At 44.4% G+C, this 27,047-nt stretch overlaps 1 protein-coding gene across 1 annotated transcript in view; it reads left to right on the forward strand.

Annotated features, from left to right (window-relative positions):
- The window catches only part of ITGB1 (integrin subunit beta 1), a 38,921-nt gene extending 14,356 nt beyond the window's left edge, over nucleotides 1-24,565 (forward strand). Inside the window, exons 2-16 of the mRNA XM_031444518.2 lie at nucleotides 2,244-2,310; nucleotides 3,047-3,132; nucleotides 5,819-6,041; nucleotides 7,426-7,596; nucleotides 8,113-8,351; nucleotides 10,097-10,252; nucleotides 10,989-11,084; nucleotides 11,391-11,480; nucleotides 12,882-13,022; nucleotides 13,186-13,385; nucleotides 14,666-14,904; nucleotides 15,185-15,407; nucleotides 16,024-16,256; nucleotides 17,583-17,749; nucleotides 23,361-24,565. Coding sequence (XP_031300378.1) covers nucleotides 2,244-2,310; nucleotides 3,047-3,132; nucleotides 5,819-6,041; nucleotides 7,426-7,596; nucleotides 8,113-8,351; nucleotides 10,097-10,252; nucleotides 10,989-11,084; nucleotides 11,391-11,480; nucleotides 12,882-13,022; nucleotides 13,186-13,385; nucleotides 14,666-14,904; nucleotides 15,185-15,407; nucleotides 16,024-16,256; nucleotides 17,583-17,749; nucleotides 23,361-23,426 — 2,397 coding nt within the window. The 3' untranslated portion in view covers nucleotides 23,427-24,565. The remainder of the gene's footprint in view (nucleotides 1-2,243; nucleotides 2,311-3,046; nucleotides 3,133-5,818; nucleotides 6,042-7,425; nucleotides 7,597-8,112; nucleotides 8,352-10,096; nucleotides 10,253-10,988; nucleotides 11,085-11,390; nucleotides 11,481-12,881; nucleotides 13,023-13,185; nucleotides 13,386-14,665; nucleotides 14,905-15,184; nucleotides 15,408-16,023; nucleotides 16,257-17,582; nucleotides 17,750-23,360) is intronic.
- The last annotated feature ends 2,482 nt before the right edge of the window (nucleotides 24,566-27,047 follow it).

Here is a 27,047-nt window from a genome sequence, read left to right on the forward strand (position 1 = left end):
CTTCCCCATAGTGGTGATTTTCTGAATTGTGTGATACTTTATGGTAAAGGTTTCCCAGCGCAGTTGAGTGGTCCTTAGAGTGGCCTGAGTCGGATCCTGAGGATGCACGTATCAGTCCATATATGGAACAAGTATTTGTTCTGTTCACTTTGTGTGGAAACTGCCCAGATGCTGCATTCATCACAGTCATGCGTTTCTTCCAGAGTCTTACTGTTCCAGGTCCTTTTAGTCATAGCTTTGGAATTGATAACATTATTTGAATTGCTTAGAATTGTAGTCTGCATGGGTTCATTGCACACTGGACCTCTTGGGCAGGCCTTAAAAGGTGAGCTGTCATGCATTTCACACTTCTGTGACCCTCGGCTTTGGTTGGGCTTTTGGATGCAGTCACAAGTGGTGTGTAAGCAAAACTACGCTTGTAGCACAACAGAACTTGCTGCTCTGAGCGCAGTTGCTGAGTGGATGACTGCAAGTTACTTGTATCGCTTTGCTCTGGGAAGCCAGCAGCAAATGCAAACTGCCTGTAGCAGCAGAAGAAACCAACTGTCTAGGGTGCTCAGAGTACACCTTTAAAGCACTCCCTCAGAGCTATGGGGCTGTATCCTGGGACGTAAGCCCTCCGAGATGGGAGATTTTAAAGGAAACACTTTTTTCTTATTAAAGGAAATTTACCAACAAAGAAAAAGATTCCACATGGTTACCCTGCCATAATTGTTTTTACTAAGAAACCAGAAGAATAAAAGAAATTAACTCTAACGATTAAGCCACAAATTAATCTACTGTCTTTATGTTATCCTTACGGTCTCTTTGGTTACTTTATATGTTTATATACTGTTATTTTTACAAACCTGTCACTTTTAATGGGTTCTTTGCTTCGAGAATTATTCTATAAACCTTTGATGTGACTGCATTTCATTCTTAGGACCTGTAATGCGCCATCAGATTGATGCAGTTAGCCCTTTCCCTGTTACTGGAAATTTGGCATTTTTGCCTGATGTAAATGTGCTCGAGTTCCATACTGAACGTGTATGTGCATGTGCATGACCTTTTATACTTTTAATTATTTCCTTGGGATGAATTCCCAGTAGCTAGTTTACTGAGGCAGAGGGCAGAAACGTTCTTCATAGTTTTTGATATAGGTTGTTAAATTACCCCCCGCCCCATAATGCCAGTTTGCAGACTTCTCCCTAGTGTCTCTCAGCGGTTTGCACGAAGTTTTTGTTCTGTTAAGTTTTGTTGGGTTAAAATTTGCTTCCTAGTTTACCTTATATTGCTTTAATTTATATTTCTTTGATAAGTAACAGAGCTAACCTTTTGTTAGCTTTTTGGGGTTTTGGGGTGTGTGTTTGCTTTGCTTTGTTTTTCACTCTTGGGAAGGGGCAGCTGTTTCTGCATAACCGTCAGACTGGCTGCTAGTCCAGGAGCAGCAAGTGGCTAAGGGATGGGGTCAGAGACCTGTGCCGTGTCCGTCGTGACCAGCTCTGGTAAGGAGTGGATTAATGTCCTGAAAATCTTGATTCACAGAAATGATGTACCTAACGGTTGGAGTTTGGTATCCTCCTTAATACACAGAATCTTATTTAATTTTTTTTTAGAGATTCTAGAAGACAGTTAAGCCTCTTTCAAGTCTTCTTAGGCCCTTCCTCCCCCACTTTTGTGTAGTTTGTACATCTAGAAATTGTAGGGAATTGAACTGAATATTTTACTAGTTCCACAGATAGTTTCTGATTTTCTTGAAAGGAAAGAATTACAGGTTATCAAACTCAAAAATTGAGCTAGGGACTTGCGCAGGATGTTGGCCTTAGCCTTAGAGGAAACAAACTGTTGAAAGGCTGTGAGCAAGGGGGTGCCATGATCCAGGACTCTGACAGGTTCACTCTGACAGTGAGCATTGAGGTCACGGAGGCAGCTGGATGAGCCTGTTGGCCCCTGGGAGCCACAGAGATGGGAGATCCCCTGGGACAGGGCCTGGCAGCAGCAGCTTTTATGGTATAGGGATTCTTGACACTTGCTCTTTTTTTGAGCGCTCGTTAATTAAGTGTTACGGCGTATTTGATTTCGAGAAAAGCCAGAGTGGGTCCGAGGAGAGGGGTGATGGGTGTGGAGAAGGGTTGGAAGAGATGCCTTGAAGGGCGTTGCTTTTACCAAAGCAGAGGTAAGGGGAGGGTGACTGTGCGTGTGTAATGTGTTTTCTTATTTTTAATTGTTTTTTAAAATCTAACTTTGTACATTTTGTATTTCAGATGAATTTACAACTGATTTTCTGTATTGGACTGATCAGTTCAGTTTGCCTCGTATTTGGCCAAGCAGGTGAAAAAAGTTTCCTTGCTGTATTTTCATTTCAGTGCCTTGTATTACTTTTGACCAGTTAGATTCCTGGGAAAACCCAAATCAGGTTGTTCTGCTCCTTCTGAGAGCCCTACAGGGCCCCACCTCCCCCGGAGAGAGGGCAGGGCCCTCCAGTGCCTGCTGGGCCCTCCATCGGGCTCTGCCTACACCCCTAGGATGGCGCTGGGGCAGGGTGCAACCCAGGGAGCCTCAGGGCTGCAGTGTTGAGTGAGCGTGCAGGTGGCAGGCCTGCTGACCCCACGTGGACCCAGCCCTGGACAGGATGAATATGGACTTGTCAAGTATTTAACAAACTACAGTGAAGGTGTCGGGGAGGGGGATGTGGGGTGTGGTAGTGTGAGTGAAATGAAAAGAAACAATACTTGGCCCAGTTGTAAGAAAACTCGTGACAATTACAACCATCCAACATGAGAGATGCTGAAATTACGCCTTTGGGAAAAGGTTAAGTGTATGGATTAATGGCACCTGTCTTTGCTATAGAAGACGAGAAAGATAACTATGTCTTTTTATGGTTCTCTGCTGAGACGATCCAGAATTACCTCCCTGTGGGGGGGGATGGGGGGAGGTCTGAATCAGCTTAGTAACTAGGTTCACAGTATTCATATGTATTGAATTATTTGTCATTGTGATCGATTTGCCTCTATTTTCTCTCTTGAAACTTCAAGTAAAGTGGTCTCTTCTTTCTTTCTTCGGACAGATGAAAACAGATGTTTAAAAGCAAATGCCAAGTCATGTGGAGAATGTATCCAGGCCGGGCCCAACTGTGGGTGGTGCACAAACGCAGTAAGTGGGCTCGCTCGTGCCGCTTCACTTGCTCCTCAGCCGCTGGTGTTGTCCAGAACTGTGTCCTTGAGGAGTGCCGGGTAGGACTTCCCGCTCAGATCAGCGTTCGTGGAAGGAGCGCTCGCTCTGTGCGCAGCACCGCGTGGTGGTCTGGAGCACAGGGCCGCTGGGCCCCTGGGGGATGCTGAGCGCTTGAGATACGGGTGCTCCAAGCTGAGAGTTGCTGTGAGCCTCCAGTACACACCAGAGTGTGAAGACTTAGTGACTGGAAATCAACTAGACTTCAGTGTTTAAAGTATCAGTGATGCTGAACTGCTAATATTTTGTATATGATGTTAAAATTAATTTCACCTGTTCTTTTTTATTTTTTCTTAGTGTGGCTGCTAGACAGGTAAAGTACACACAGCTCTCGCCTGTGTGACACGCTTTATGTTTCTGTTGGACAGCTTCCCAAAACACTAGCTGTTTAATTTGACCGTTTTTGTCCCCTGTCCCACCCCCTTTTTTTTTGATGGGAGAGGTATAAATTGATCTTCCTAATTGTGTTTTAATTAAACTAACATAGACTTGATGTGTGTTCTGGTCCGAGCCCCTTGGGGTTAGGGTATAAATTGTCTTCCGTGCACTGGTCATCATAGTACCTTCCGCAGAGCTCACTAAATGTTGAACTAATGCATGAAGGAATGAATGCTAAGTCAGAACTGGAGGTAAAGGGGAGTCATTTTGAGGATATTTAATCTATTCACAGTGAATAATGTCAGAAGGTCAAAGACTTACAGTTTGTTTTTACCCAGGCATTTGACCCCACATTCAAGTGCCTGTTTTGGGGGCATAGCTGGTCAAATAGCAGATACTTCGTGTGGTTTGACCCTACGAAAGACAGAATGGCAGGTTTTGTTTTGTTACTTCAAAATTTTCCTGATGGCACTTTCTGTTCCCCTAAAACGATGTTCTGGAGTTAAACTGCAGACAGTGGGGAACTCAGGGAGTTCTCTGAGTGTCTCAGGCGAGGCGGACTTAACTGGAACTCTTGATTTTCATGCCTGGAAAATGAGCATGTGACGCCTCTTTTTATCTGTGTTGTGACAAGAGTTGAATGAACTTAAAGCAGTTTCACCTAGAAGGTTCTAGATAAGTGGTACCTGCTCCAGCAGCAGTTCTAATTTCATGAGGGTTGTAGTTGATCTGGGTTTAGGGTTATCCTAGCCAAGCTGATCTTTCAGCAGTTTAGGCTGTGGTCTTCGTGGCATAATTCTTAAACTAGTGACGCTCTTTTGGGGTGTGTTTAGTGTTTACTTGAGTGCTGTGATCTTAGTTTTCTGGATTGGCTGATTTGTGGAAACGGGCAGTCCGCTGGGCCCCGGGCTCTGGTGGCGTTTGAGCTTAGATTGCACGTGATCGTGGTAGTGCTCTGACCCATGGGGCCCCCTCCCAGTCATTCTAATAAGTACAGAAAGGCTCTCATTCATTGAGTGTTGTTTCCCTTAAGAAATAACTGACCAGAACTGCTGTGTCCTTTGTATTTAGCCCCCTCACTTTATGCAGCACCGTGACACTGGTGGGTAATAAATAGCACATAAAACTGAACATAAAGTGACCCCAATAAAAGGCAGGCCCTCATTTGCCCAGTGTCTAGCTTAGAGAAGATTTTTTGGCCAACTGAATACAACATTTTTAGGGATATATGTGAAATGATCAAATGTCTTTTACAATAAGCACACATTTTTAAATAATACACACATTTACACATGTACGCTGCCATTGCCCCCCTCCCCATTTCATGAAAACCTTACTTAGAATCTTTATATACATCTTAACAGCGGTGTTTTTGCTTTCACTAAGGTACGTCTTAGTCATTGGATAAAAATTTTTATTTCTGTCTAAGTTGTTTGAGGTGTAATGCATTTTGAAATCACTTCACTACTGGAAATTTTACCCTGTGCCGAAAGTACCATGTACAGACCACTCCATACCACTAAGACCTTATTTTATTTTTATAAAATTCACCCTATTTTATTTTTATAAAATTCACCCAAATATATTCTTGACTCTATCGTATAATCACTATTTTTTTTAAAATAAATTCTAAAAGGCTTGTTTACCATAGTAGCCAATACCTAAATTTTTTTTCAAGCCTCAAAGAATGCTTACTAGATCTGCTAAATTTGTTGGTCTCCTTTTAGCAAAAGTTTTTAACTTTTCCCTAAACATTGAGTTGTTCAAAACTGAAGGAGTATGCTATATAATATGAGAGACTTCTAAGTATTATTCTAAGGGAAATTTTGGAAAAAGGTATTTGTCAGATATTTGGTTATACGTATTTTTACTGGCTGTTAACTATGCTGAGTACATGATTTCACTGAAGACATTTCTTTGACTAGATACTCTAAATTTGAACATGGAACAGTTAAAATGTGCGCTTAGGTCAGTCCTAAGTATTACTAAAGTAATAAATTACTAGTAGTATATTAGTAATAAAGTTATTACTTTCAAGGGGGAATTTTTAACCAAGAGCACTTACTATGGTTCAGATGAAGGGGGCATTTTGCTTAAAAGCCAGAAATGAAGTACATTAGCTGTGTCATCTGATTTTTGCATTTTAATTGGTTATTTGCAATTACAATTATGTGAGAGGCTTGACCATTGTACTTTTTATTTATACCTATATTTTATGTCATTTTTTTAGACATTTTTACAAGAAGGAATGCCTACTTCTGCACGATGTGATGATTTAGAAGCCTTAAAAAAGAAGGGTTGTCATCCAGATGACATTGAAAATCCCAGAGGCTCCAAAGACATAAAGAAAAATAAAAATGTAACTAATCGTAGCAAAGGAACAGCAGAGAAGCTGCAGCCAGAAGATATTACTCAAATCCAGCCACAGCAGCTGGTGCTGCAGTTACGCTCAGGTACAGAGATCTGTTTCTGCGAACACCTTTGTTTCTGCTTGGGCTTTTTTAACAGCTTTATGGAAGTTTCTGTTGAGGGTTCATTTTCACATGTGGACTGGCATTCATAAAAGGGTGTTTATGTAATACACTGAGAAATTTTTTGCAGGCACAATTTGTAGGACACACATACTTGAAATAAACATTGCCCGAAGTCCAAAGTAAACCCCATTACAGAGTCAGAGTATTAGACAGAATGGATTTCAGAAAAGGAAAATGTCCATCTTCTGGTATAATTACATAACGTAAAGGCAGCATTTCATCTGTTTTTCCTTTGCTTTTTGTTCGGTATTGTTAAAATATGAAGGTTGTGGTAAGAATGTGTAGCAGCCCCGCATCTGGACAACAGAGAAGACAAGCCCCCTTCCCCCAGTGCCCTCCTCTCAGGAGAGTGGTCCCCCCCGGCCCTGGCACCCCTACTGCACCCGCCACCCCACACCTGCTCCGGCAGGGCTCGGCGACACCACCACCACCAGCCGGGCCCACCCCCGGCAGGCCGTGTTCCTTTCTCCCCCTCACTGTCCACGGCCATGCAGCGCCTTCAAGCTCCTGGCTCTCCTTTGGCTCCTGCAGTAACTTTGTCTCATCGCAGAGCTTCACGGCCTCTTGTTCCTTCCCTTTGTAGTCCGCTTAACTGCTAGTGTTCCTCTCACGGCTCCAGCTGTTCATGTGCTGGAGCACACTTTTCTCTTAAGCTCCAAACGCAATTACCCAACTGCCTCCCAGATTTCTATAGTGAGAAGACCTGCAGGTCACAGATGAAGTGCCTTTTCTCCCAAACCTCTTCTTTCTCGTGCATTTCCCAAGTGGATGGTTTCCAGCCCCTCTTCCCCTCATTGTTTCCTTTCAGATCTTTATCTTTTCTCAGAATTTTGCTATAGTTTCTTAATAAGTTTCTTTGTCTCCATAATTCATCTTTAAACCCATTTTTTAGGTGTTCAAAGGTGGAAGTCAGGGTATGTCACTCTGCCATGGAGCCATCCCCTTTGGCAGGGGAGTCTCCACGTGCAGCGTCAGTCTGCACTAAGTCACATGTGCCCCGTGCGAGCCTGCACACCCACCCCGTCTAACCTGTGCTGTTCCCCGTTTTCCTCTGTCGCTGGCCCGTCCTGCCCGATGTGCAGTGGGGCTGCTGTCTTTTTCGTCATCCGCAGGGCCTGGCGTTGTCAGCATTTGTGAATGAAACACCCATTTAGTGTGTACCATGGACTCCCAGGCTCTTGTAAAAATTATGTCAATAATACATTTCATTGTATTGTGTTTAGCTTATAAATCCGATTCACTTGGTTTTTCTCATTTGCTTTTGATTGCTGGCAAGCTAACCTTTCCTAACATGTTTAATCAGGGGAGCCACAGACATTCACGTTGAAGTTCAAGCGTGCCGAGGACTACCCCATCGACCTCTACTACCTCATGGACCTGTCCTACTCCATGAAGGACGACCTGGAGAATGTGAAGAGTCTGGGGACAGACCTGATGAATAAGATGAAGAGGATTACCTCAGACTTCAGAATCGGTAGGAGTGGTGAGAAAATCGGGGCTCCCCATCAGCATGAGTCCTGGCGTCTTGCTCTTCCCCACACGCTTGTGGGAGAGAGCAGCTGGGTCTTGGCCCTGTCTTCCGGGAGGGCTGAGGGCCTGTCACTCATCTGATGGTCTTCCGGGCTCCTTGCTCCTCTGCTCCTGTAGCTGCCGTGTTATTGATAGTTACAACCCATGGATAATGATTGCATGCTTGTTTTCACAGGAACAACAACTTCGTTTGTTGACTTACTGCATAAACTTGCTGATTACTCAGATTCTGTTTCATTTCTAGTTTACTATGACCACACCTGCCTTTGTGGCCTTAGTCTCATGACACACCTGGATTTTTCATGCAGCGATCTCCATTCCAGATCTCATTATTAAACCCTGATTGTTTCTTGCTAAAGGTTGGCTTACAGATGGTAACAGCGTGGCGCTTCCGTGTGGTTTATCCATCCATCTGTCCACCCTCCATCTGCTCATCTCTGGGTGCATTTTTCCTTCACAGGGTTTGGCTCATTTGTGGAGAAAACTGTGATGCCTTACATTAGCACCACACCAGCTAAGCTCAGGAACCCCTGCACGAGCGAGCAGAACTGCACCAGCCCGTTCAGCTACAAAAATGTGCTCAGCCTCACTGACAAAGGGGAGGTATTCAACGAGCTCGTGGGGAAGCAGCGCATCTCCGGGAACCTGGACTCTCCGGAAGGCGGCTTTGATGCCATCATGCAGGTTGCAGTGTGTGGGGTGAGTGCCGGCGTCTTCTACAGAAGGATGGTATTTATGTGCATTTTAAGTGTGATCCTGGTATCAGTCAGTAGAAAAAAATTACCTTAAACACCATATCAGACTTGACTAATCCCTTGAATTCCTTTCAACTGCAAGCACTTTATAAAAGCATAGTTAGCCATTATGCCCTTGTTTGAGCCCGGCAGCTAGTTCATTTACATGGGCGTTAAAGGCTGGAGCGCTCAGCACGGGAAGCAGTGGGGCGGTTTAGCTGAGGCTGGTGCTCTGGGCTTTGTGCTTGAGAGGGAATTGGGGTCATCCAGGGTGTCCTGGGAGCATTAAAACTGCGTTGATGGACTGTGTCCTTTGGTCAGTTTTCTTCTGCTCATCATCTTTGAAAGGTGTCTTTCTTGTGTGCAAGTCACTCAGAAGGAAAGAACTTTTTAAGTCCTAGTTTGTAAGCTAGATGAGAACATGTATTTTGAGACGTCATATCATATTTGTGGTATTAATTGTGAGGTTTTCAGTAGTAGTGAGGTGATCTCAATTGGGGTAGTGAGTAGAATTTTATGACCCATTCACCAGCTGAAGGGTTTCAGATGACCTTTTAATGACACAACTGAAGCTGAAACTAGAACATTGTGAGGTAGAGAAAATTTGTCTTCAGTGCCTGCAACTGTCTCAGCCCCCCTCCCCGTTTTCCTTACAGTACCCCTATGCCCTAGGAGACCTTCCTTGGTTCCAGATGCTGCTTAGTGGTGGTTTTTCAGCCGGTTTTTAATGTGCTGCCTGATGCCTGTGATGCTAAAGAGGAGCACAAGGTGGTGTCATGTTTGAGAGAACGCTCTTGAGACTGTCAGGTGGGGCTTTGGGTCTCCCGTCACTCCTGATCCTCGGCAGTGTCCCCAGCCGCTCCTGAGGGCTGGCTCCTGCTCCTGGGAAGGGGTGAGATAGGTGTCTCCCGTTGGGCTGTTCTGAAATCCACTGCAGGAGCCCTTACAGAGTGCCATGGGCGCCCAGCAGTGTGTCGTGCTCACGAGAGCGACTGCCACTTACTTCTCTCTGTGCGAGACACATTCCACCTGGACTGCCAGCCTTAGTGAGCTGTCCCTGCCTTCACGACGTTTGCAGCCTGATGAGGACAGACACAGATGTGGCTAGTAAATTTAGGCAGATGTGATTGATTATAAAGCCACCATGGAAGAGGGCTTTACTGCTAACTTAAGTTTTTTGCTGAGTAAGGTGAAGAATAAAAAAAACGACCAAATAAAAGTACTGATGGGTAAGAATGGGTGGCATTAGCAGGTTTTTCTATAATGAAAAATGGAAGACGAAAGCTGGAGGCCTATAAAGGAGGTCTGTGCTGTGGGGGCTGAGGTGGGGCGGCGGAGAGAGACCACGGCAGTCAGTTAAGGTGTAGCTGAGATGCTTTCACTTAGTCATTAAGCACCTACCGTGTGCCGAGCCCTGTGCTGCCCACTGGGGCTCTGACCCACACGGCGGGGAGCGCACCGTCCAGTGGGAAGAGAGATGTTGACTTTAAAAGATACAGTTTTTGGAGAAGAGCCGATGGAGAGGGCCGACCAGGCAAGGTGGAGCTTCCGGGGGTGGAGGGCGGCCGCCACCGCGAGCAGGCGAGCATTTGGCACAGTAAGGAGACACAGGGCTGGGTTCCTGGGTGGTGGGAGACCACGCAGAGACCAGAGGGTTCTGCTCAGTTATTGCAGGCGGGGTTTTACGGTTGAAATCCTTTTCTTTTCTAGTCACTGATTGGCTGGAGGAATGTGACGCGGCTGCTGGTGTTTTCCACGGATGCCGGGTTTCACTTTGCTGGAGATGGGAAGCTTGGTGGCATTGTTTTACCGAATGATGGACAGTGTCACCTGGAAAATGATGTGTACACAATGAGCCATTATTACGTAAGTGCTGAGCTCCCACCACGTGGACGGGCTCTGGGCTGACTCTAGGTGTCTGATACCAAGAGCACCATGGGTGACCAGCCTGTGGGTATTTCAGGGCTTGGGGTTTTGTTATTTTGGTAAGTTGGGCCCTGGTCTGATGTCAGGAAAGCTGGTGTTGCTGTTTCAAGGCTGTGGCTTTGCGCTTGCTTCCTTCCGTGTAGACGAGGGCAGGAGCGATGGGAGCTGTGGCTCTGGACTCTGCATCTCAGCCTGCAGCACGGTCTCCTTGCGGGCTCCGTGGGCGGCACGCTCGATGAATCGTGTGTGTAGTCTTACGCTCCTCACTTATATGTGAGTCACAGGCAGAGGCGCCCTGCCTCTAGTGAAAGCAAAGATTGGCAGGTGATTCAAGTTCTGGGAGCATTTAAGGCTTGCTGAGTCTTGGTCTTATGTGATGGATTTGCAGCCTTTAATTACTGGCAATTCTTTAATTTCATTGTTCTAACATTAATATACATAGATAATCTTACTCTTTAAAACCTTTTTATCATGGGAATTTCTACACACACTTAAAGATAGAAGAGGACTAGAAACCCACTACACACCAGCCCCTGTAGCAGTGATTTCTGTTCTCAAGCTGCCTTGCAAAAGCAAGCCGGTCACATCTGCAGGTCATTTTTATTTTCAGAAAGTATTGAAAAACTGGAAGAGGGTGGATGTCATTCATACTAAATTTTATTACTTACTTTCTTAGGATTATCCTTCTATTGCTCACCTTGTCCAGAAACTAAGCGAAAATAACATTCAGACGATTTTTGCAGTTACTGAAGAATTTCAGCCTGTTTACAAGGTAAATGTGTACATGTGTGATCAAAGAGAACACAGCGCTGGACCCTTTTTGTTCAGTCATTAGAGGCTAAGTGATGAATCTGAAGTGTGGGAGCATCACCAGCTAGACAGAAGAGGTTTTACAGAAGTGGTTTATATTAAGTTTTAGTTACATTATAAAGCCAGATGTTCTTAGGTCTGACTCCTTGAGATACTTAGGAAATGTGTAGGGAACTGGTATTTACAAATATGTAGTAGGTACACAGTAGACACCAACTGGCTGAATGCAGAGTACTTTTGTATTATATGTTTTATCTTTTACTTGCAGGAACTGAAAAATTTGATCCCCAAGTCAGCAGTAGGAACATTATCTGCAAATTCCAGCAACGTGATTCAGTTGATCATTGATGCGTACAATGTGAGTGCACTTTAAATAGGATCTGTTTGGGGCAATACCCTGTTGAGAATACTTTGCTCAAAAAAAGTAAAACTTCCTGATGCACAATTTAGGAAGCCCTGAGGACAACGTGAAACTTAAGATTTTGTATACCTGGAAGAAAACTCATATTCTCTTACAAAAGTGTAACTAATTTCGTAGCCTAAACAACACAGAAGTAGAACAAAGGCACGTGGGGAAAATTTCTGAATATCTGTCTGGATGTCGTTAAGCAGTGGGTCTCCCTGTGGGAAAGCAAGTGTGACACAGCTCACGTTTAGATCTGTAGGTTCACCTCAGGCTCGTTCCCTCCCCACAGTGTCCGGCAAAGAGCCGTCTGTCCAGGTGGACTGTGCCAGAAAAGCTTTTCTGCTGATTCTTCTCTTGTCTGTGTTCCAAGGACATGGTTTCTGTTCTCGGGAGGTGCACACGTGGTCATACGTGCACATACTGTAAAATATATGTGAATGTAAATGTGTTTTAAGATGTTTTAAGAGATCTGTAAGGTTTTTGCCCCCCACGTGGGGAATTGAAACCAAAGAGGACTTGTTTTCTCCATCTAGGGTATAAGTCACGGTGCTTTAGTGACGCCCATTAGGCTGGGCGGTGGCCGCTGTCCTTGTCAGGGGCTGGGACGTAACGGTGACCCCTGGTGTTGCATGTGCTCTGCCCCGACCCTTCTGCAGGTTGAGTTTTAGGTATTTTTTTTTTTAACCTCGTGCAAGGGGTTCCTGAAGTATTTTGGAAAGAACCTACTCGGAGAGAAGTTTTTACAAAGGTTTTCTAGAGTCTGGCTGGTCCATCTTCTGTGCAGTTGTGCCCCTTCCTCACAGAAGACCCAGTGCTTTCCTGACGCGCAGCCTTCTCCATGTCCTTAGCCGACTGAAGTTCTCAAGAATCCTCCCGCTTGGGTTTTTTGGGTTTTTTTTTTTTTTTTTTTTTTTTTTTTTGTTGAGGGTAAGGCCCAGGGCTCTGATGGCCCCTGAGCGCGTGTCCCCAGGCTGTAGGGGGTGGGCCATGGACCCTGGGCCTAGTGCCCTGGGAGCGATGGGGCCAGTGGAGAGCGCGGCCTGTGAAGAAGGGACAGTTCTGAGCTCTCAGGGCTCCTTGTAACTAGACCTGGGTCCTCACTGACGTTTTAATTCAGTAGTTAAATGGGAATACTCTTCTGTCATGGACGTTATTCTGAAGAATGGGTCTTTACTCATTAGCGCCTATTTCTCTGTTTTCTGTTTTGTAGTCACTAAGGATTTGGCTTCAAGTATTTTATTTAAATGATACTGTTTTCGTAATAGTTTATTTTACCCACTGGTTTTATGCACTCAGCTTACTTTATAGTAGCATTTGTTTGCATTTCCTCAGTATAACTGGTCTGTCTTTTAGTCCCTCTCCTCAGAAGTCATTTTGGAAAACAGCAAGTTGCCAGAAGGCGTAACAATAAATTACAAGTCTTACTGCAAGAATGGGGTGAATGGAACGGGGGAAAACGGGAGAAAGTGCTCCAACATTTCCATTGGCGATGAGGTACGCGGTGTAGACGTTTGCTGAAGAATAGAAAAAAGTGCTTGTTTGTAAACAATCTAGTTTGTAGTTTGAGAATTAGTTAAAGAACTATAATTTGAGTAGCTTTTTGAAAAATTTTTAGTAGATTTAAATTGCTTAGTTGTTAATCTTTTTTTCTTTCAAGGTTCAATTTGAAATCAGCATAACTTCAAATAAATGTCCAAATAAGGATTCTGAAACGATTAAGATTAAGCCTCTGGGCTTCACTGAGGAAGTGGAGATTATTCTTGAATTCATCTGCGAATGTGAGTGCCAGAGCGAAGGCATCCCCAGCAGCCCCAGGTGCCACGATGGCAACGGGACGTTCGAGTGCGGGGCCTGCAGGTGAGCTGGGGCCACGTGGCGGTCGGGGCCACGGGGGCAGGCACTGGCCGCAGCACAGAGGTGACTGTCGCCCCCGCAGGGCCGCCTGAGGACCTCCTGTGTGCTATTTGATGACTTTCACTCTGAAAGACTCTCACAGCCGCGCAGAGTGGGTATTTAACACATGGTTAAGGTTGCTCTGGGGTTTTTCTCTCACATGGTATCAGTCTGAATTCTCTAGAGCTAAATGAGCTTATTCAAAATATGTTCACAGAAACATGTTTTAGAAACATATTAGACTTACCAGAGTGATTTTATCTGGGAAGTGGAGTTAGGAAGCAGTGAGAGATGTTGACCTTGTACTAAATGTCCATCTTCATTGTTGGAATAGTTTTTTAAAGATAAATACATTTTGTAAAATGAAGACAGTATTTTAGAACATAAAATCTGCTACTAACAAAACTGATCAAATTATTTTAAATTTTCACACGGGTTACTTTTTAATTAAAAATTAAAGTAGAATATACTCTGAATACAGCTTTCTCCTTAGGAGAATAGGAGGGAAGAATATTTTGATCTCAACGTCAGCCCCAAGTGACTAGTCTTTGAAGAAGTTTTAAACATGAGAAAAATAAATTGGCTGCGTTTTGCCATCAGTTGCTAAGAGGTCTGTTATGTAGAAACGGAACAATTAAAATGTAACGTTTTGTTTTTCCCTGTTGTACAAAACCTGGGTTGTGTAGACCCGTTTTAGTAAAACATTATTTAGAGGATTATCTTGAGAATGTTTTGCATGCCTTCCTTTTGTAAATTTACCAGGTACAGGACTAGTGTATTTAGTGTCTGTAAACACTCAGTGTCCTAAAAATATACAGTGTGTCTGGAAAGTCTGGACCCGTAGCTTATTTTTAAGCTGTGTATTCTCAGATGATATGCTCAGTATGTTTTTCTCCTATTTCTGTGCACCTTTTGGGGTGTGTTTATTGTACTTTGGGTGAACAGTTGACCTGTTGCTTCACCTGTAATAGCAAACGTGATAAATAGCGTATCATGCGCTCTAAAAAGAAGTTTATGCTGTGTTTCTGGAAGTTTTGTCACCTATGGGTTGCCAGGCTGTGTTTTCACCTTGGGCACCTTCCTGAGAAGGGGGTTCCTTCGGCCCCTGCGTGGGCGCCTTGGGGCCCGAGACTGCCCGTGTCACCAAGTCATGAGAGGTGGCGCTGGCTGTCTGGCTCCCTGTCCCCAGCGTCTCGTGCTCGGAGTGGCCTCCGCTCACGTGGCCACCATCTCGGCCCATCCAGGTGCAACGAGGGCCGCGTGGGGAGGCAGTGCGAGTGCAGCACGGACGAGGTGAACAGCGAGGACATGGACGCGCACTGCCGCAAGGAGAACAGCTCCGAGATCTGCAGCAACAACGGCGAGTGCGTGTGCGGCCAGTGCGTGTGCCGCAAGAGGGACAACACCAACGAGGTCTACTCTGGCAAGTTCTGCGAGTGCGACAACTTCAACTGCGACCGCTCCAATGGCCTCATTTGCGGAGGTAGGGGCCGGGCTGCGGGGGTGGGGGGAGCCTGTCTGCCTGGGGGGAGGGCTGGTCTGCGGAGGTGGGGGCCGGGCTGCGGTGGGGAGGAAGGGCTGCAGGTGCTGACAGAATGGGCCCTGTCGCACACTAGGAAGGGTGCAGCATTTGCTTCCTGAACAGAGAAAGGGCAGCCTGGAGGGTGGCTCCATCCCTTGGACGCTCGTTCTTCCACATTATTGCTTATTTCTCCTTTCCAGTCAGTGCTGTGATCTGACGGTCTTACCATCTTTAATTGCAGGAAACGGTGTCTGCAAGTGTCGCGTGTGCGAGTGCAACCCCAACTACACGGGAAGCGCGTGTGACTGCTCCTTGGACACGTCCTCCTGCCTGGCCGTCAACGGGCAGATCTGCAATGGCCGGGGCGTGTGCGAGTGCGGCGCCTGCAGGTGCACGGACCCCAAGTTCCAGGGGCCCACCTGCGAGATGTGCCAGACCTGCCTCGGGGTCTGCGCTGAGCACAAGTGAGTGTCCCGACACCCGAGGCTGCCTCCCGCTGTCGCGTGGTCCAGAGGGGTCATGCCCTACGGGACGTCTGCCTCCCTGAAGCCACCTTCAGTCTTCGGGCTTCCTTCTGGGTAGCGCGCGTTTGTGTGCGGTGTTGAGGTGTGTCCTGGGGTTGGGGGGGCGCGTAATTTCGGTCTGAATTTGCTGTGTGATTGAATCGTGTGGTAACCTTCATTAAATTAGCATTACCAGTTGCTTAATTAACTGTCTTGGGCCTAAACAAAGCAATGTGGAAGGTTTTGCCTTTTGAAGAACTACTATCGTACCAGCAGAACATTGTTTAAATTATTTTGGTTTTATGCTAAATAATACCCGGTAGGACTAGTTTACTGCTTTCCTATTTCTTTTGGAGGATTTTTGTTTGAACTGTAATAAATCTGTAATTTCACTTGGGAAACTAGCATCTTTTTGTTCAGTTTCCCCATCAGGAAGTGGCATACATCTCTTCATTTATTCAGATCTTTCATAGCTCCTGGTTTAATTTTGTCAAATTTTGAGTCCAGCACACAAAATAATCTTGAAGGAAATACTTGTTTCAAATAATGATGTAAAGGTATGACTCTGTTTCCCCAGAGAGTGTGTTCAGTGCCGAGCCTTCGATAAGGGAGAGAAGAAGGACACGTGTGCCCAGGAGTGCTCCCACTTCAACGTCACCAAGGTGGAGAGCCGGGACCGGCTGCCGCAGCCAGGCCAGGTGGACCCCCTGTCCCACTGCAAGGAGAAGGACGTGGACGACTGCTGGTTCTACTTCACCTACTCGGTGAACGGGAACAACGAGGCCACGGTGCACGTGGTGGAGACTCCAGGTGGGGGGGCTCGCGCTCGCTGTGGGTCTTCCTCCTGCTCCAGCTGCTGGCAGGGGCCCAGCACAGCTGTGCTGCTTCAGGCTCAGGCTGAGACATCCGTGATCTCAGAGCATGAAGTAGGATTTAATTAACCACGTGGGAGGGACGGGGAGGAGAAGGCAGGCTGTAGGTTCCCGCGGGGAGTGTTGGCAGGCTCGGGTCATGCGCGCCCCGAGCGCCAAGCCCACGGCAGGCGCCCCGCGAGCAGCCTTCATCCCTGAGCTTCACCTAGGCTTGGAAAGCCTACAGCCTGACTTTGAAACATTTTTATCTTAGCTTTTTTAGGTGCTCTTTATATTTTTTGGAATTTTCTACATTTGTGTGCAGGTTTTCATGGGAATATAAGGTTTAATTTCTCTTGGATAAATATTAGGAATGGATTTGGGGGCCATATGATAAGCATATGTTCAACATCAGAAGAGACACAGCCAGACTGGTTTTTAAAGTCTCTGTTTTGCATTTTCAGACACGTGTTTTACAAATTCTCCCCATCTGTGCTTCCTTGTCTTTTCATTTTCTTAAGTGTTTTCTGAACACCAGAAGTTTAATTTTTTTTTTTTCCTGGTAGGGAGGAGGTAACTAGGTCTCCTTACTTATCCAAGCCCCAGGACCGCATGCTTGTTAAGCACTTGCTCTGCCCCTGAGCTGTGGCCTCTTTCCCCAGACGCTTGAATTTTGATGGACTACAATTTGCCAAGTCTTCCTTTTATTACTGTTATATGAGAACTCTGCCTTATTCAAGTTCTTAAGGGTTTTCCTCTTGTGTTTTCTTCTGGAAGTTTTATAGTTTCCAGTTCCCCACTTGGGTCTGTAGACCACGTCGAGCCCGTCTCAGAACAAGGTGGGAGGCGCGCTGCTCTGCTTACAGCCCAGCCCCGCTTCTTGAGAAGACTGAGCTTTCCCCGCCTTTGATGCAAACCCGGCGCCCTTGTGCGCGGGCCGCCCTCTCCCCCTGCTCCGCCCGTTAGTCTGTGCGTCCGCCTCTGGCGGCGCTGTGCCAGCCTCCTTGGTGTCGCTGGTAGCGGGGTTGTCCAGCTTTGTTCTTTCCTCAGTGTTTGTGATTTATGCCTAGGTATTTCATGATTTTTAGTGCTGTTGTGGAAGGTACTACTTTCTAGATTTCAGTTTCCAATATGTAGAAATCGATTTCTAAATAATGTACGGAAGTGTGAATGGTTTGCATTCCCTTTACCGTGCAGACTGCGGCCAGTCCGGCGCTCTGCAGCTCTGCCGTGCCCTGCCCGTCCTGGTCCTGTGTGTGCTCACCCTGTGCCTTTTCCGTTGCAGAGTGCCCCACCGGCCCAGACATCATTCCCATTGTGGCCGGGGTGGTGGCTGGCATTGTCCTCATTGGCCTTGCGTTGCTGCTGATTTGGAAGCTTTTAATGATCATTCATGACCGAAGAGAATTTGCCAAATTTGAAAAGGAAAAAATGAATGCCAAATGGGACACGGTAAGTTGGAAAACCTCTAAAAAGGAAGGTGATCCACAGAGTGAGTGTAACACTTCTAAGACGTGTTTATTACAGTCCTCTTTAAATCTTGTATTCCCCCAAAGTGCATTATTCAGAAAACTTACACTTAGCAAAAAACAGAAAAAACATCTTAAATACATTCTATTAAATAAGACAAAACAATTGTAAGAATATTTCCTCTGGTTACTGTGGTCAGTGTTTTTATTTCATTAATTACTTTGATCTTAAATCCGCTCTCCTGCCTCTTCTCATGAAGAGTGGAACCCTGAGTAGTGTCTGTATAATAGGCTGTGCAGTAGAATGCTGCCTTCTGTCTTTTGTTTTCAACAAAGAACCTGAGGTGGAAGCAGCCAGACTCAAAAGCCTGCAGACTGACTCCATTTATATGACAGTATGGAAAAGGCAGACCTCTCAGGGCAGAAATGAGATAATGGTTTCCAGGGTCTGGACCTGGGGGAAGGGCAGCAGGCGTCTTGGGACGATCTCCGTTGTGGGTGTGTTCATGCACGTGAGAATTCATGGCACTCTGCACTTAAGCAGGGTATATTTTACTCTCTGCAAATGTAAAGTCAGTAAACTTTGTTTTATAGAATCATTTGAAAATGTGCATGGCTGACAGTTCATGCCAGCACTCGGGTTTGAGTTATGGTCCCCGGGTGCCCATCTCTTGCTACGTGAAAGCAATGGCACTCTTCAGTATTTCAAATTGAAAATGAATCTTAAGTCATTTGCATTTTACTACAATTTGCTTGGGTTTTTGAAAAAAATTAACGAGTTTCAGAAGTGTTAAAATAGTAAAAATTTTCTTTTATAGTGTTTAAACACGATATGTGTTGTCAGTTTTTTTCTGATGAAATCATTAGAAACTATTTCTTTTACTTTAGCAAGAAAATCCGATTTACAAGAGTCCTATTAATAATTTCAAGAATCCAAACTATGGACGTAAAGCTGGTCTCTAAGTGGCCGTCGGTATTCTCCTCCGTCTTGTCTCTGCATGTGAGATGGGTCCTTCTCTGCTGCACTGTGTGTCCTTCATCACTCTTGCTTTTCTTGCTTTTAAGTCTGGCTTTATATGGCTCTATTACGGCTTTTGTTTTTGTGTGTGAATTTAGTGTTTAGAAGGGCTTTAAATTACGCTTCATGGTGTGGAAGCAGCAGCCGTGTTGTAGTGAAAAGACAGTGTGCCTTGTGGTCAGACTCCACGGGTTGGGTCCCAGCTCTTCCACTGGTTAGAAGGGCCCTGGTCCTCCACTGCCGGGGCCCGGGGCTCTCGGACGGGGGAGAGGGGGCGGTAATCAGACTGCAGAGGATGGGGGGTGGTTTTGAGCCAGTGGGTTGCAGTCTCACATTCCTCCCAGAGTCTGATGCTTCAGGTGGTGGTGCTGTCCTCGTATAATAAGTTATGTAAGTTTTAGGGTGAAATAGTGAAATTAAGGGCCAAATAGAAGAATGTCATCTGGCATAACATCTGTATAATTTATAACTATAACATCATTGTTAGTGTGTCTAGAAATATTTTGAAAATCTTTAGTTCTTGATAGTATCTTGAAATTCCATTAAAAACCAGAACCTTTTACTAATATATATATTTATATTTTTCTTGTTAGTTATTGAATAATAATTCTAATATTCAAAGCTAACATTGAACTTTTTTGGAAAGATAACAAGGAGTTTAAAGAGAAAATCCCATTACACTTTTAAATAAAAACTTAGTTGAAAATGTCATGGTTGGAATAAAGCTTGGTTTACCTCTTCTCTGAGCTAGGGTCAGTGATTCTGGTGTCTGTTTTACCTGGATGACAGGTTTTTCATTTTCTCTTTTATCATTAGTGGACAGGATTCCTCCTTATAACTGAATTTTCATGAAATGCTTTCTGCATATTTTAATATAATTATGTAAGCCCCTGAAACTCTCTGATCCAAAGGTTGTGATTAGAACCAGTTCTCCTGACTGGTGAGCTGGGACTCTGCTGCCCTTCCCAGGTACTTTCATTCATATTTCACATATGAGAAAACTGAGGCGCAGGAGGGTTTGGTGACTTGATCACGGTCACATGACTAGTTAGTGGAAGAGCTGAGATTCCACCCAGCTGCTGGGCTCCGGGGTCCGGGTTCTTAACCACTGCCTCGTACTGGCAGCGGTCACGTCTGCAGGGGGCGCTGTTGCCTGGTTAGGAGGAGGTAGATCACTCCTTACAGAAAGGTACAAGCTTTTGACATTTCTGGTAACTTAACAGTGACAGTGTTAAATGTTTGCCCTACGCAGGAGTGTTGGAGAAACGGGAAGCCCCCTATGTCACCTAGACACCAACTCTGCAGGTTTGCTTATTCACTCTGCTGGACGCGTGTAACAAATAAGGTCTCCAAATATGCAAGGTTTAATGTTTCTAAGAGATACAGAAAGTACTGATAACATTAGAAACCATTGCTTGTCAGACTTTTATTTTACTTCTAAGCAGATTTTAAGACTGTTGAAATGGCAAAGTTAAATTTGATGGCAGAAAATTACAGATTCATACATGGGCAGTCTGGTATATTTTCTTGTTAGTATGAGACTTGATAAATTCTTTTCTTTCTCACTTTATACTTTTCCAGAAAATCATTTTCAGAAGGAATCAGATTTGCTAGGATTTTTTTCCTTCTTTTTTTTGGTAGGTCAAAAACAGTCAGACATTCACAATTTCATATGGTTACTTCTTATATGAGAAAAATTTCTCTCCTGTTGAAAGGTGAAATTTTCATCTTTGCTATATGTTAAATTGTACTTCGAAGGAAATTATCGATAAATTAATAGTGAGACTTAATGTTTTTATTGTTAACTCAATTTTTGGCTAAAATATTCCTTCTTCAGCCAAAATAAGCATTTTGAATAATTCATGAAGCAAAAGTTTGATAAGTATTTATTAGTGAAATCCAAGCAAATGAGTGGCTACAGGTTATTCTGAGATGTTTTCTCAAGAAAAATAAAGTAGAAATAAACAATAGAAATTAATGAATAAGCATTAAGAAATTAAAATAAATCATGGCTTATAAAGCACTTGGTCCAATATGGGACCAAGGCTTACCAATTAATTAATTATTCCATTAACATGTCAGGTAATAGGCAGACACTGTAATTATTTCAGCACATCAGATTTCTCATGTAGGTACATTAAAAAAAATCAAATTATCAAGTTTATAATTGTTAAAGTGGATTGAAAAGTCGCCCCTCACTGCTGTTAAGCAGATTTGAATGTGAATAAGGTGAATCTCCCACAGTTGTGCAGGGTTTTTCCAGTTCGTTCCAGAGATGGGGCGGCAGCCACCACTGTCGGCCCTTCCACAAGGAGCTCAGGGCGGCGCTTTGCCGAGCGCCCAGGACTTTACTGCCCAGCATGCCCTGTCCTCTTGATTTAAGTAGGCCTTGCTTTTGGTCAGGGTCGGGAGGGCTGCACTCTGAGCCATGGTAACTAACCTGCGTTGTAGCTTACCCCCGTTACGATGATGCCCGACACAGTTTAATCTTACCTCTAACCTTGCATGTTCAACTTCTGTTTGGATGGACTTTGAAATAATAAATACAAATGTTGTATATACGAAAAGGCAGACTTTTCTCCCAAGGTAAGTTCTGCCATTTAAATCCTGTCTTGGATTTATCTGTAACTTTGGTGGTTTTTTCTTTTCTTTTTTGTTTTCTGGATTTTTTGGTGGTAGTTGTTACCTCCCTTAAAATAATCTTAAGTATTAAAATTAGGCTTATGTAATGCATTATTTTAAAGAAAAGTAAATGGTAATTTTTTTCCCCAGCATATTTGAAAGAACAGGCAGTCCTAGCCTCATACACAGATAGGAAGATGGAAGTAATGTGACTGACTTGTCAGGAGTGTTTTTGCTCGAGATCCCTGCCTCCAGTACGAAGTGTCTTCACGGTCATGTATTAGCTCCGGTGGGGATCGGAGCTCAGACTCTGATACCCTGTATGACTGTTATCATCCGTATCACAAAATGCTGATCTCTGAGGGATTTTGAGTGCCTGTGTGTTTCAGAAAGGACCGGTCACTTGGTGTTTTGCGGGGTGGGGCTAAGGCACGTTGTCAACTGTCACTTGGTGTCCAGACCAACTGCTGAGCTGAAGTCAGGGTGGTTACGCGGTGTCTCTCGGGACCCACCCCACGTACTGTGCTTGGCCACAGCGATCTGCCTGCCTGCAGGAGAATTGTCTCCTCAGCGTGGCACATTAGACGGTCAGTCTGAGACTGTCTGCTTTCTTGGCTCCTCCCTTCCCTGCCCCTCAAAACACCCACATGCACCCTCAGAAATATCCGAACTCTGTTTCTACTGAAATGTGCCATTCTTTCCCCAACACTGCAGGTGAACTTGGATTTTGTATGTTTCTATTTACCTTTCAGTGTTTTATCTATGGTCACTTTCACTTTGAAAATATCCCTAATCTTCTCAAAGTCAATCCTTTTGTTCTTATACTGTTCCCATTTTATGTACATAATTCTACTTTGTACTGTGTCAAAGTGCTTTAATTTATTTTCATCTTTGTCATCCACCAGACCGTACCCTCCTGGGAGGCAGACATTGTGGCAATTAAAACCAGATCCGAACAGAATCTCAAGTGAAGTGTAGATAATGTGTAAAAGCAAAAATTATTGTTGAGGTGCTTTCTTATAAATATTTTAAAAAATCACTTCAAATAGTTCTATAATAAGATACAAAGCTAAACAGCATTTCAAAATCTAAATTTTTTTCCTAAAAACTTAATGTTCTATGTTTCTGTTGGATTTGTACTGTTACTTCCTCTGCTGTAGGATTATTTGGCTGTATCTCTCACCTGACTTCCTAGTACAGGGGGATAGGAGTGCTGTAGCAGACACTGAAGTGTATCACTCAGCGTAAGGGGTTTCTTAAGAACATAGTAAGAGTGTGGGATGTATGTTATTTTCTTGTTGGTATATTTTGGATCTTGAAAGAGCTTGTGTTTATGGCTTGAAGTCATTTACTGGGCTTGAGTTCAGTACTCTTTAGTAAAATATAGTATTGCAGTAAAAATAAAACATTTCATCAATACGATATCAAAAAATAACAGTTATTTCATGAAGAATAATTATTTTTATTGAAGCAAATTAGGCAGCGTGATGGCTGGGAGGAGGCACTACCCTGAGTGGCACCGACAGCCTCAGCCAGCTCCCAGCAGTGTCATCACCCCCCTCGCAGAGGTGAAGTCAGGCATCCTGGGAACTGTCAGGCTGCTCTGTGCACAGTGAAGGATTGAGAGGCAGGTAGCTGATGGGAGGAGAGTTAATTCTTCCTTGTAATACGTTCAAAACCAGTTTAAAAGGGAGAAGCCGTCACTGCATACCTGCCAGTGGAGGAAGGGATTCAGAAATGATGCCTGGTGACAGGGGCATCTCAGACTTGAGAGCACAGCTTTCATTTTTAATTTTTGTGTTAAATTTAATTAATGCCTTTTTAAAAACAGTGTGATATCTGGGCAGATAAAATGGAAGCAACTTCTGAAAATGATTGTAGCTTTCAGTGTTGTTTGTAAATAACACTGCATGACTTTAGTAGAGTGGCTGATCTTTTTTCTCCCTTTTTTTAGGGTGAAAATCCTATTTATAAGAGCGCCGTGACAACTGTGGTCAATCCCAAGTACGAGGGGAAGTGAGCCCCGTCTCGCGAGCCACAGCACTGGGTGCAGCGCAGCCCCTGCGGTCACGGCGAGGGCTTGGAGCGCGCCGGGCCGCCCTCAGGTGCACATTCTGAAAATGTACAATATGTATAGTTTGAAGATTTTTTTTATTATTTTGAAAATAATGTTATAATCAATACCAGGGACTGACAGAGACTTGAGACAGGAATGGGCATCCTTGTGAGCTGAGGTCTCGTCGTGCCTCTCTGACCTCTTCTCCTGACTGGGATCCAGCTTCTGTTGGATTCAGTGAGATTTCTGATGGGATCGGAGGGGCGGCGGTTGAAGGGATGAGTCTGATGAGAGTTTGTTAAGCACGCATTAAACCTGATTTTTAGCTTTGCGGGTATGTCCGTTTTCAGTTATACAGAATCCAGAGTTAATGTCCTGCCAGCTGGTAAGAACTGTTTTAAATTTTCTCTCCTGCTATTTGCCTGTTAGACATGACTGGTGACATATCTGAGAGATGAGGATGTTGAGAGTTACTGATGTAAAATAATTTTGAAGTCTTAGGTCTGCAAAGGCCATGGGGAAAAGTCAGAGTTAGGAAGGGAAAATATAGCTTTAAAACCTGTGTGCCATTTTAAGAGTTACTTGCTCTGGGTAACTTTTATGCCTTCTCTTTTTAAATTCAAGCCTTGGATAAAAGTATTGGGAAATTTTCTGCAAAAAAGTCCTTGATTTAGCATTATTTACATAAAGGCCTTAATTTACACAGCATTTGCTGAATTGGGGACCTTTGGGTGAATTTATTTTATCTTACTCATTTTATTTTGTTTAAAGCCTGGTGCTTTTTATCACCTCTTCTAATCATGCGTTTGTTTGCAGTTGTGGGTAGGACTCTGTTTATCAGTACTTTTTTGTTGCTGTTTAGCTGTACATTTGCCTTTTAACGAGCACGTGAACTCGTCCCGTGGCGCAGGCAGTAGCCGTCACTCACGCAGTGCTTGGAGTTAGCGCGTTAACGCTAGACCACGTGCATTCACTGCTCACGGAGTTCCCCCTGGGTTTCATACTAGTCACATTCTTTTAAGTGCCTTTTAATTTTAACAGTTCACTTTTTACAATGCTGTTTACTGAAGTTATTTATTAAATAAAAATGCCTGAAATACTCACATTGGGTGTTTTGGCTCTATATGGATATACCTTTATTCAGTCAATGTGCATGAAATTTTTATAGTTTAAAGAGATTGACTAAAAAAATGTCTGGTCAGTGAGGATTTCACCCTAAAAGCTAAAAGAAAAGGAGAGGGGTGAGAGGGAAAAACAAGAGGAGGAGGGGCGGGGGAGAGACTGTCTAGGGCTGTGTAAATAATTTTGGGTAAATCCTCTTCCCTGCCCTAGGAGATGGGTTTCTTCCCTGCATTAAGCAGAATTAACTCTTTACGAACATTTTCTTAAAGCTGTTAACTAGAAGCTGCAAATTGTGTCATTTTACTTAAAATACAGATGGGGAATCGTTACTGTTCTGATAATGAAATTTTAATTTTCATTTGGCTTCATTTATGTAGAAAGTATATATATCCATAAAAAATACTTGCATAAAGCTTATTGAAAGAGATATATTCCGTCCTGGAACACGTACCGCGCATCGGAGATTTGGGGGAGGGCTGTGGGAAGGTTCCAGCTCTGCCAGCCTCTCACATTTGCAGTGCCCCTCCCATTGTTAGAGATTGGTATCTGATATCCTTTTTACTTATATCTGCTTAAGTGTATTTCCTAGCTGAGACTAAATCGTCTTTCAGCTGAGTATCCTCATCTTTATCCGTTTGTAAGGGACGGTCCACGGGAGAATGCTCTTGCTCATGACTTGTTTCCCTGCTTCACTGTCCGGCCCCACCGCCGCCTGGTGCCCCAGGCATAACCCGGTGAACTGAATTACATATTTCTACCCCAGAAGTTTGCTTTTGTAATGAGATTGTTTTATAACTAATATAGGAACAAAGTCTTATTTTTCCCTGACATGTTAAAAACAGGCTGAAATAATGGTGAAGTTTTTGAATTTATATTTTAATTTGGAAGTTGGAGGAATTGTACACAAATTTCTCATGCTGACTGTAGGAGCACTGACATTTGAATAATTTTAGGTTTAAAACTGGCAATTTGATGAATAGTTTTGATTGAAACCATCTATAACTATGTCACTAAAATATTTTTATTTTCCCAGCAACAGTACATTTTGACCTCCCATGAAATGCTTTCCCCAAATTAAGGTATCTTGAAAGATAATTGTAAATTTTTTTTTCTTCAAACTCTTAAGAAAATTTGCAGAATGTCAGGTATCATGCATGTAGTACTGGGTCAATGTCAAATGCCAATTAGTGGTATATTTTGCAGGGATTCCCTGACATTTAACAAAGTTTTCTTTTTCTTTTGCAGAGTATAATTTTATCAATTTCTTTGATAAACTTGCCCAGAATAAGACCTTGGGCCACAAGAATAGTTCATCATACCACTGAAAAAATCCATGTGGCCAACATTGAAGTGCTCTTCCCCTCTGTTGTCACTAGGGCTTGTGCAGTCACCTGCCTCTGGTTTTGTTGCCCATGTCCTTGAGGACCAGTGATCTGTGACCTGATGTGCTCACAGGAATTCAGACCCTGAGCACCCCCAGGGTTCCTGGAGCCATGGGGACAACACGGGCTCCTGAGGCAGCCCTTCCATCCCAGGGCGCACCTGAGCACTTGGAGGTGGGAGCGGTTTCCTAGTGACCACGGGAGCAAGTTTTCAGGCTGGATCAGATCAGGATTAAATAGCCCATTAAGCCTCCACCACTGTGAGGGTGATACGTTGTCTAACGGTGGAACCTTCTGGATACGAAACACAAGGGTGAAGCATGAGACATGTCAGTTACGTCCCCTGGTGATGACCATCCTTCTATTCATTTCCTTCTGCGCTCTAAGGCTTAACGGGACTGTAACTATATTAAGATCTTATATGAGTTTTTCGAGGGTACAGACTTCATGTAAAAGGTTATTAGTGATACTTAATTTTACTTGATTTATCTTCCACTTACTCTGGGCTTATGGTCTCAGGACTGATTCTAAGACAGACCTGCATGTTCAGCAAGAGGTAGTTATGGACTGCTTTGTTAGCAGAAACAGCGGCTCCCAATGTTTAAATCCGTTATTTAATTCATGATTGTCGTAGTTTGTAGAAGACAGAGCTGCCTCCAGTTCAACGTGCAGGCAGTGACACGCGGACTTTAGCTACTGGTGACCCTGTATTAATGTTCATTACTGACCTCGGTTATCCCTGTGCCACGTGCTGATGTTGGGTGGCGAACCGGCCCCCCAGCCGCCGTGTGAAGCCGTGCTGCCCCCGCTTGGCTCCCAGGCCCGCAGCCTGGCGTGCGTCCCGCATAGCTGGTGCTCCTGTCTCCCCCCGGATTCGACAGTGCCTGTGTGGCCTTCTCAGCGCATCCCCACAGCGGCGTCCAGGGCGGGCTGCTCACCGGTATTTGCTGAGCAGGTGGCTAGGTCTCTGCAAGTGACCCCTGCTGCCTTCCCGGCAGCGCGGGCAGTGATGGCGCTCGGGCTTCCCGCGGTTCTCGTGGGTGCACTCTGCCCCCCGAGGTCAGTCCTGCTGCCCACATCT

The sequence above is a fragment of the Camelus dromedarius genome, chromosome 26 (genome assembly GCF_036321535.1).
Source record: "Camelus dromedarius isolate mCamDro1 chromosome 26, mCamDro1.pat, whole genome shotgun sequence".
NCBI classification, from domain to species: domain Eukaryota; kingdom Metazoa; phylum Chordata; class Mammalia; order Artiodactyla; family Camelidae; genus Camelus; species Camelus dromedarius.